An 11944-nucleotide genomic window follows, 5' to 3' on the forward strand; every position below is an offset into this window, starting at 1 on the left:
AAATATTCTTTTATTAAAAATACAAGAATGGTTTGAACGAAAATTTGGGTTATTAATGAAAGTGCAAGTTTCATGTGTACTCAATTATTTTTCTTTATTAGAATATATGTAGTTGTAGATAATTTATTATAATAACCCCTATAAATAAATATATGTTGTTATTTATTCTTACAACTTCAGGAAGTAAAAAGTAACACATTTTCAATTTATTTTTATTTCTTTGTATTTTTTTTACATGACTGATAATTAATCTGGTGTTCCGTGTTTGTCATTCACTTATTCTCGTGTCGTATTCGAATCTTATAAGAAAAAGAAAAAAGGTAATTAGTGGGTAAATTGACGAAAATGAAATGTTTGCTAGAAAGGAAACCTCTTGATTGGGTTGGTAATAATCATGTCATGTGGAGTGTTTTGTGTAGAATATGGAATCCTGCCCCTTCATTTTGTGGCACATCATCCATCCTTTTTAGCCTTCGACTAGTTTTAGCCCGTCCTTTTACATATTCATTTCATGAGGTCATATATAATTGTAAAAGTGCCTTTTTTGAACATTATTAGATTGGATGGTTGAGCTTTTTCAACCCAAATTATTGAATTTTTTTTTGAAAGCCAAACCGAAGCATATATTAAATAACAAACAGGTATAACAAGTTGAGGTTTAGCAAGTAACTAGTTCACAACCCAAACCACCAGCAGTGAGCATCACAACTATTACAAAACAACTATTTACACTTGAATACTACATTAATTCTCCCATGATAAAGTTACCGCACCCGATCTATTTTTGACCCAAAAAAAACTAAACGCTTTTATATCTCCCACCACTCTTTCCACCGTGACGCCCGAGCCATTAAATATCATTTCATTTCGCGCCTTTCATAGACACCACATCCCAAATTATTGAATGATATGCAATCAAGGCCGGATCTATTAATAACGTGATATAAGTAAAAAAAATAAAAAAAGAACAAAATTTATGTTGTTCTGTATTTTTTATGATGCTTATTCTTTAAAAGTTTAAAGTGTATCTAATACTTTGAGTGTTACCGGTTCATCAAATATTTTTAAATAATGACAATAAAAAAGGAACTAAACTTGTCATCGTATGTAACTAGAAGTGCACAAACCAACATTGAATCCGGTACGGTTTAGTCAACAAAAGTCCAAATAAGTTTATGATCGATTTCAGTTCGAGTTGAGCCGGTTTTGATCGGTTTCGGTTCAGTTAATCGGTTTGAAACCGGTTTGGATATAGAGAATTGCAAACCGGTTTATACTGGCCACCATCCTTAATTCATAGTCCGTCAGATGCATGTTTAAATAGATAAATTTGACTTGGTTTCTTTTTAAAAGTGATACCAAAATAAATAAAATAATATATCTCAACAAAGTATTTAATTCATATAAAATATCATAAATCGAAAAGTAAATTATATGTCAACTGACAAAACGAAATATATAAGTGTAATGGTAACATTAAATGGATGCAAATGGCGAATAAAAGGTCTGTGTTAAAACCTTGATCATTTAATTCGTTAACACCTAACAAAGTTTTCCGTCTAGTAAAGATAATGGCAAAACCTTGATCATTTTAACTTGTTTATGTTTCTACAAATATAGACCTCCAAACACGTCGTCGTCGCCATTTTTCCAACTAGTCTGACGTGTTTGTCCTCCAATCAAATAATGCCAACTGGTCCCAAACAGGCTGTCCCATACGAGTTTGGTGAACAAACAGATCGTCTTAGACGAGTTTTGGTGAATAAATTGTAAGAATAAATATATAGATATATATATTTATGTATGGCCATCATTATCATTTATATAATAATAGATTAAAATAATTAAATTATACCTTATTATTATATTAGCTAGGTAATTGTTGATAAACCATATTACCCTTACTTATTAATTAAGGGTTTCCCCTTGGGTGTATATATAAATATATAGAGAAGATTAATTAACATCATAACATACCCTAAACACATACAACAAAATTCATAACCCTCTCTCTCCATTTTTTTGGATTTCTCGAGAACCCAAATCCCCATCACTAATATACATCCTAAAGGAGAACTCGCCCAAGCTGACAATCATGTCGTCTGGATCATTCTCATTAGCCGTCGTTACTCTATTTGCTGTAGCATGTATGTTTTAGTTATAAGTTTATCATAATATTCATGTTTTCCATTACCAACATGAAGAACTAATCAACATATGGTATAAGAGTTATGCTAATTAATCAGTTCTTCATATTTTCCATAAACTCAGTATCTAACCGAAAGACATGAACTAAAACGTGATAAACCCTAAATTAATTTTCGATTTCATTGATTCGCTTTATATATTGAAAATTAAATATATAAACCCTAACAATTTTCGGGTTTTTTTGTTTCGTTGTTAAAATTGGTTTTGATGAACCCTAAGTATTTTTTCAAAATCTCATAAATTAAAGAGATGTTCTTCGTGCTCATCATAGTTTTCGAAAAATCTCATATAATCTGGTTCAAGATATGGATTGTTATAATGTTTTTCCTATTATTTTGGTTAAACTTTATCTGAAGATATTTCAAATTCTGGAAAAATAATAAAAGAATTCTTTTCGAAAATAAACAAATGATTGGATAAACAAACAATCCCTAAGAATTCAGATATAAATTTATCATGTAACTGTTCATGGAATCAAGGGTGTATCTGTTCACGATTAAAACAGTTTGATCCGCATTAACAGTTAGTTTGCTATTAACTAATTAATGTTTTGTAAACACTTATATATATATATATCAATTAATTTTACAAAACATAGAATAGAAAAGGCTTAACTTGAATGAATTTTGTTGATGTATACTTCTGCCCAAAGGTGTTATGTTACAATTGTTTTGCATATATACTTAAATAAAATTTAATTCTATCCAAAGGTGATTTATTTTTTATTTAAGTAAAACTTTTAATTAAAGTAGTCTATTAGTTTGATGTTAATAATAAACATTTATTATCACAACTTTATAATTTAAAATGGTCCTTATTTATGTATGCCTTAGTAAAATTTGCCCCTAGATCACTCTAAGTTTCTTCTAGTTTAGTATCTTAATATTCTCATCTAATTTCCATTAACAGCTCCGAATGGTTGAATTACATCATAAACTAAAGATAACTTTTCTTCCTAGAAGGAATCTATCATGCTTAATCTCGCCTTCTTGGATTTTGACTATGCTATCGAGGATGAACCTCCAGCAGTAACCGCTGAAAGCACTCCCGCTCAGCACTTATCGTTTGAAAAATTGAAGAGATGTAACTGCATGTCTCTAATGCTTATGAAAATCTCCATTAGCATGCCAATAAGAGGATCCATTCCAGACTCTGAAGATGCTAAAACCTATCTGGATTCTATGGAGGAGCAATTCAAAGGAACGTCTAAGGCGCATGCTAGCACTCTCATTCTCAAGTTGGTGACTGCTAAGTATGATGGAAGGAGTGGCATTCGTGGGCACATTATGATGATGAACGACATGGCCTATAACCTGAAGGGATTAGACATGGAGATTAGTGATGGTTTTCTGGTGCACTTCATCATGACTTCTCCTGTAGCTGCCTATGAAGCTTTCAAGATCAATTACAACACCCAGAAGGAGAAATGGACTATGAGTGAGCTGATTGCTATGTGCGTGCAAGAGGAAAAGCGTATGAAGATGGATAAACCGAAGTTGCTTACCTTGCCACCAGTTCTAAGAAGAGGAAGAACACTCATCCAAGAAAGGAATTTACTAAAGTTCAGAAGACTAATACAGGTGCTTTATCCAGCTCTCAGAACTCCATTGAAAGCTTTTCTGCAAATTATGTAAGAAGCACATTCATAAGTGGAAAGACTGCCCAGACTTTAAGTAGTGGCTGGCTAAGAAAGGTAATGATCTATTTATGATACTTGAGTCCTATAATTTAACAATTCCTGCTAATACATGGTAGTTTGATTCTGGTTCAATGGTTCATGTGACCAGTTCTACTCAGAGATTCCTTTCAATCTGGAAGCTGGTATGAAACCAAAGAACACTAAGACTAGGGAATGATAAATAACTTGAAGTCAAGGCTCTAGGAACTTTACAATTAATAATGAAACTAATTTATGCATTAAACTTTATGTACCTTATATATTCATAAGATTACTTGGAATCTTGTATCAAGACCAAAATTAGACATGGACGGTTTTAATGCTTTTCATGGTCATGGCAAACTTACTATATCTTTTAATTCTCAAGTGTTTGGTTATGAATTTTTTGATGGTGGTCTTTATAGATTAGAACTAGATGATAATTTTTCTAGATCTTTGTTGTCATGTAATATTAATGAATCTCTCACAAAGATTAAATAAAAACGAGACATAGAGACTTCTTCTATGTTGTGGCATTAACTTTTAGGCCACATCTCACGAGACCGGTTGACCCGACCTGTGAAAAATGAAGTCTTACCACATCTCGATTTCACCGATTTTGGAACATGTGTCAAATGCCTTAAAGGTAAAATGACATCAGCAAATAAGAAAGGCGCCACTAGGAGCTCTAATTTATTAGAACTTATACATACTGATATTAGTGGTCCTTACCCCATTGCTGGCATAACTGGACATACTTCATTTATCACTTTCATTGACGATTATTCCAACTATATGTACATGCATCTCATTAAGGAAAAATCTGAACCTTTTATAACTTTTAAAGATTATAAAACTGAAGTTGAAAAACAATTAGATTTTCAAATAAAAGCTGTCAGATCATATAGAGGAGGTGGATATTATGGAAGACATATTGATATAGGTTAGACTCCTGGTTCATTTATGAGTTTTGTAAGGGGCATGGGATCATGAACCAATATACATGGCAGGTACTCCTCAACAAAATGGTGTCGCTGAACGGAGAAATAGAACCTTTATGGATATGGTACGTGGTATGTTAGCTAACACTAATTTACCTATATTCCTCTAGACTGAAGCCTTAAAAGCAGTTGTTCATATACTCATTGGAGTTCCTTCTAAGTCTGTCCCTAAAACACCTCATGAACTTTGGACGGGAAAGAAACCGAGTCGTAATATACGAAAGTATGGGGTGTATTGCTGAAGTAGAATTTTATAATCATTTCCTAAGGAAACTTAACCCTACAACTGTTACCGTTTTCTTTATCGGGTATCCTAAAAATTCAAAGGGTTATCGTTACTACTGTCCTTCTCATGTCACTCGTATTGTAGAAACCAAGCGTGTCATGTTCCTGGAAGATTACAATATCAGTGGGAGCAGCCCTTATGAAGAATTGCAAGAAATACACTATGCGCAGGGGGGAGACTTGGCGATTATTGTAACTCTGGTTATTCCTCTTGTACGCAATGCAATTGAATCTACTGCACCAACTTCTCCACACTTAGAAACCGTTATAACAAAAAATGAAGGCACGTCAAACACTCAAAACTAAGACAATGCTAAACCCGCTAATCAACTCAGGAGGTCATCTAGGTCTAGAAGACCTGCCAACTCTGATGATGTAAGGCCCCGAATCCCGGGAATCCTACAGTTGGTAATCACATCCACAAATTCACAAAAATTTAAAACCAAAAGATTCTTTTTATTTAAAACAAGTTCAGAGTAAATAACAGCGGAAAAGTTTAAGTATTAAAAATCTCAAACACGGGTGCAAGTGTGCAAAAATCAAATGTAAATAAAATATTCGTTTTATTTGAAATCTTCATCTCATTAAAATCGTTTCAGAGTAGTAAACAGTGGAATAGATAACATCAAAATTCCCAAAACCAGGAAAGTGACCAAAATTAAAATTTAAATACTTATGGTAATAATTTAAAAGAAACAGTTTGCGTTATTAATTCTTCGACTAGATGTGCCTTCAACCGTCCGAGCAGTCTCTAGCACGTCCAAGCGGAAATCTCTAGTCCTCAACCTGAAAGTCAATCTAACATACACACAAAGTCAGCTTGAGCTGAGTGAGTTCAAGTTTTCATAAACAATAATTCATACTTTATTTCAAAGCTATAGTTATAAACAATAGAGAAGGTATAAATAAAATAAATTATATATAATTCACCAAGTAATAAAATCATCGTCGAACACACGTACACTGGCCTCTCCATCACGAGTCAAGACTCGAGTAATATATTTGACCCGGACGCGGTAAGACCTAAGCATGTGACACGAGCCTCTCCACCACGAGTCAAACCCGAGTAATATATTTGACTCGGTCACAGCTTATACATCCGAGCACGAGATACGGGCCTCTCCACCACGGGTACAACCCGAGTAATATATTTGACCCGATCCTGGCTCACACATCCAAGCACGTGATATGGGCCTCTTCACCACGGGTACAACCCGAGTAATATATTTGACCCGATCACGGCTCAACATCCAACGGGCCTCTTCACCACGGGATTTTAAAACCCAAGTAATATATTTGACCCGCCAAAATGATGATCACGTCACACGGGCCTCTTCACCACGGGTACAACCCGAGTAATATATTTGACCCGGCCGTGAATCACCATGCACACATACAACAATAAGCCTACATACATCATTCTTAGTCACGAGAAACTAAATATCATTACACAATCGTAGGCTATAAGGTACACATCCTCATACGTACATACATACCTCCATATATACATACATATATATATTCCTACATAAATATATATATATATCCCATACGGGAACTAAGTAGATAGGTCTACTCATATTCAATTACTACCAAGTCTGCTAACGTCCTCGAGTCTAGACCATCAATAGTGTATGTAACCTTAAGGACACAAGACCATGAACGAGTCTAAAATATCCTAAGGCATATAAAATAATTCAAATATAGCTTTCAAAATGCACCATCACGAGTGAGACCATGTAAAACTATTCAAATCATTGTAACGAGTAAAATCGTTTAAAATTGTATTTCGGTGTGTATGCTAGCCCAAAACGTAAAAGAGTAAAAAGGGCATCATGAACTCACCTGAATCAACCGAACACCTGCAATGAGCTAGGAAATCCCTAAGTGCACAATCACAAGCAAGGGCCTGTAAATTATACACAACGCGTTACTAAACTAGACTGTAAGAACACTCTAGCCTAATGGGCCGTTCAAGCCCAACACTTTGGCCCAAGGCCCAACAACTTGGCCCAAGGCCCAACCACTTGACCCAAAGCCCAATACTTTGGCCCAAGGCCCAACAACTTGGCCCAAGGCCCAACAACTTGGCCCAAGGCCCAACACTTTGGCCCAAGGCCCAACACTTGGCCCAAGGCCCAACAACTTGGCCTAAGGCCCAACGATAATCAAATCGGGTCGAATGCGCGCGAAATAAACCTTAAAACCATTTGTTAAACGAATCAGCCCCGAATGGACCAAATTCCATTTTAAATCTTTTCATTCATCAAGATTATGTCACCCGAGTTGATAGGGTTGACGGTTCCTTTTTACAACTCTTACTTTAACGTTTAAACGAAAATTCACGCACCGCCGACTCGATTGACGAAGCACTAACCCCAACAGCCCCGTGCATCAAAAATATAATTTTCCCATAGCCCTTAAACTCCCCTAGGGCTGTACAAACTGATTCGGTCGGTCATCCGATCGTTTAATGCATCAAACTCAACAATTGCCAATCCTACACCCGATAAACCCTAGTTTTCGAACTAAAATCGATTGACCGATCTAAACACCTCCATTGGCCATGAAATTTTAGTATATTGTAAGTGACATACATAAGAATATGACGGAGTACGAACTTCAATTATAACAGCCCCGAAAGATGCGAGAAAGGGCAGCCACCGGTTAAGCCTAAAACGAACTTATTGATCAATACGAATATAACATGCAGATTTTAGCATTCAAAGATGTATTTATTACATAGGAAAACCATGGAATTAAATTATTAAATTTATACCAGTGTTACATAAATATCTTTAGTTTATAAAAATATTTTTATTATATTTTTCTAGTGGACACAAAAACCATAAAAATTCTTCTAACACAGAAAGGTATGTGCAGCTATTTCAGCTGCGCAATAAAATGGTTTTATTTTTATAAAATTCATTACCCAGCCAAATTAAACGATTCCAATTGGGTTTGGTTCCTAACTCAAAATAGTAACTTCCAGAAGTGGAACCAACCAATTTAGACTTGTAGAAAAAAGGTTATGATGTCGGGAAGACGGACCAGAATCCGTCATCCCGCATCAGGTTTGACACTCGATTTTATAAAATCATAAAAACTATTCAAATCTCGTCCAAAAATTACGTATTATACCTTTCTGGAAACTAGACTCAAAGTAGAACATCATGGAGTCAAGAATCGATCATAAACAGTGGATTAACATCACGTTACAGACCCTACAATAAACGTATACGAATCTGTCAGCAAGCTGTTATCATCAAAACTCAATCTTAACGACCAATAAGCGTGTTCATATGATCAATTAAGGTGCAAAAGTCATGGGGAATCATAAAACCGACCTTGAATTGAAGTTTTCACGGCTGAAACTTGGCTGGGCAGAAGAAAAACGAGCAGGGGGGTCCAGGTCCAACGGCTGCAAATAGGTTTAGGGTTAGAGTTTTCTTTTGTTTTATGATATAAAATAGTTACATCCAAGTCCCTCCAAATTGAAGTATGTAGCAACTTGGGTGGAAAGTTAAGTGAGAACGTTTATGAGGTTTGCAAGGAGCTCCCGGGAGAATGCCGGGTCAAGCCCGATAAATATACAAACTCTACAACGTGCATGCTGATAAACGAAAATGTCGGGTGTTACATACTAGTATAATACTTTAAGCCGTAAGAGGGGATGTTTTGGGAAAAAAGGATGGACAAACGAACTTTTAAAACGTATTACAAGACTCTAAATTAGAAAAATGAAACCCCGGCTTTTTGACCAACATTTATAAACGATCGAGCCGATTAACGAGATTTACGGGCGTTACAGATGATTATGTCACCTACCTGACTGAAGTTGACATCGGAAAGCTTAATGATCATATATCTTATAATGAAGCCATAAGCAGTGATTAGTCTTCTGAATGGAATAAAGTGATGATTGATGAGCTTGACTCCATGAAGAAAAATGACATTTGGGATTTGGTAGAATTGTTCAACGGTGTCAAACCCGTAGGATGTAAATGGGTGTTCAAAACAAAACTGGATCCAAATGGGAAGGTTGAAGGCTATAAAGAGAGATTGGTTGCAAAGTGCTACACTCAGAAAGAGGGAATTGACTATCAAGAGACTTTTTCACCTGTCTCTCGAAAAGATTCATTAAAAATCGTTATGGCCCTAGTAGCTCATTTTGATTTAGAGCTGCATCAGATGGATGTATAAACCTCTTTCCTTAACTGAAATTTAGACAAAGAGGTGTACATGAAACAACCTGAAGGCCAAGAGCATCTATTCTATAAGATGAAGAATTCAACATATAGGTTGAAAAAAGTATCACGTCAATGGTACCTTAATTTTGATTAAGTCATGAAGAAACAAGGTTTTGTAAAGAATCAAGTGGATAAATGCACCTACCTCAAGATGAGTGGGAGTAACGTTACTATACTTGTCCTTTACGTAGATGATATTTTTTTTGCAAGTAATAGTTTAGACATCTTGCATGAGTCGAAGCGATTACTGTCACGTAACTTCGACATGAAGGATCTCGGAGATGCTTATTATGTTATTGGCATCAAAATTCACCAAAATAGACACAAAGGGATCTTAGGATTATCTCAAAGGGCCTACATTGATCGTCTCCTTACTCGTTACAACATGTAATACTATAACCCAACTGCAGCTCCAGTAGTTAAAGGAGACGTTTTCGGTGCATTCCAATGCCCGAAAACAAAGTTTGAAAAGGAGCAAATGAGAATGATACCTTATGCATCAATATTCGGGAGCCTTATGTATACTCAAGTTTGTACTCGCCCAAATATTGATTATATTTCTGGAATGTTAAGGCCGTTATCAACTAATCCTGGCCTTGAACACTAGAAAGCAGCTAAGAAGGTGCTTCGTTATCTGCGAAGGACACAAAAGACTACAAACTGACTTATAGAAGAAGTGATAATTTAGAGATGGTAGGTTATTCTGATTCTGACTTTTCTAAATGCAAAGATGACAAGAAGTCCACTTTGGGGTATATCTTTATGTTAGTACACGGGGCCATCTCATGGAGGAGTCATAAACTACTATTAACAATAACTTCCACAATGATGACAGAAATATATATAGCTGATTATAATGCAACCTGTTATGTAATGTTGCTTAAAAATCTAATCTATGGACTCAAATAGTCAGTTCAATTTCTAGACCATTGATGCTTTATTGTGATAATTCAGCTACCGTTAATTTCTCGAACGGTAGCAGTTCGACTTGAGCTGGTTTATCTTGACACAAAGTATTTGTTCATGTGTGAATAAGTTGAGGAAAATAAACTTTGTATTGAGTATATTAGTACAAATAATATGCCAAGGGATCCGATTGCTAAAGGTCTCACACCTAAAGTTTTTGAAGAACATGTTTCTAATATGGGATTTACTGAAGACCTTATTTAATTGCCTATTGTACTTATTTACATTTTTATTTAATAAAATTTCCTTATTTTTGATTTTGTATGCCTCTTAATATGTACAGCATGCATAATGATGTATAGACAACTTAGTTTACAAGTCAAATATTGGAAGGGCTTACTTATAAATTTTGATCATAACCACTTAGGTTTTAAACAATGATTGCAGCATGATTAATGGGGATCTTGAGATGATGTTCAATTCAATGACTGTATATCTGTTCCAGTTTGAGTTTAAAGCTAAAATGAGTGTTAAAATCTGCATACTAATCTAATGCTCGTAACAAATGATTATTCGACCAAGTGGGAGAATGCAAGAATAAATATATGGATATATATATATATATATATACATATATAAAGCTAAAATGAGTGTTAAAATCTACAGACTAATCTAATGCTCATAACAAATGATTATTTGGCCAAGTGGGAGAATACAAGAATAAATATATGGACATCATTATCATTTTTATAATTATTGATCAAAATAATTAAATTATATTTTATTATTATATTTGCTAGGTAATTATTGATGGACCATATTACCCTTACATGCTAATCAAGGGTTTCCCCTTGGGTGTATATAAATATATAGAGAAAATTAATTTACATCATAACATACCCTAAACACACACAACAAAATTCGTAATCCTCTCTCTCACTCTCTCTCTCTCTCCATATTTTCGGTTTTCTCAAGAACCTTAATCCCCATCACTAATATACATCCTAAGGGGACCAAGCTGACAATCATGTCATCTGGATCACTCTCATCAGCCGTGGCTACTCTATCTGCTGTAACGGATATGTTTTAGTTATAAGTTTATCATAATATTCATGTTTTACATTACCAACATGAAGAACTGAACAACATACACGCGTTGTCCATACGGGTTTGTAAATGCTGTAAGCAGGTCATCCAGACGAGTTTGTAAACAAGTCGTCTCAATGAGTAATTGAACAAAGCAGGTCGTCCCTTACGAGTTTTGTGAACAATAGGTTGTACCAAGGAGTTTTGTTGAACAAATAAATCGTCCGTTGAGTTATTGATAACATGTGGCGCATACTTATCGGTTCTATAAAATGTCTTCCCGCTGTGAAACACGTCGTTGACGACATGTTTAGAGAAGACGTTTCTAAAACCCTTGATTTATGCGGAGATAAATGGTAAATGCCATTTTGGGATTTTCAATTATTTACTTGGCTAAAAAATATTTATTTTAGCATTGGAATCAACAACAATTGAGTTTGGAAGTGCTAGCCTTGATAGAAACAACAAAATTAACAATTGTTTATTGTTTAAAATATTGTTTTCCCAACATGAGACCGATAAAATCAATGTCTTCTACATATTTTTTTCCC

At 34.9% G+C, this 11944-nt stretch overlaps 1 protein-coding gene across 1 annotated transcript; it reads left to right on the top strand.

Annotated features, from left to right (window-relative positions):
* Positions 1-3179: 3179 nt before the first annotated feature.
* Positions 3180-3842, top strand: LOC143634478 (uncharacterized). The gene has a single exon (XM_077102551.1). The coding sequence runs from the start codon at positions 3180-3182 to the stop codon at positions 3840-3842; it is 663 nt and encodes a 220-aa protein (XP_076958666.1).
* Positions 3843-11944: the final 8102 nt, after the last annotated feature.

This window comes from Bidens hawaiensis, unplaced genomic scaffold, assembly GCF_021521415.1.
Source record: "Bidens hawaiensis isolate Kalapana, Puna unplaced genomic scaffold, B.hawaiensis_p1.1 tig00007050_1, whole genome shotgun sequence".
NCBI classification, from domain to species: domain Eukaryota; kingdom Viridiplantae; phylum Streptophyta; class Magnoliopsida; order Asterales; family Asteraceae; genus Bidens; species Bidens hawaiensis.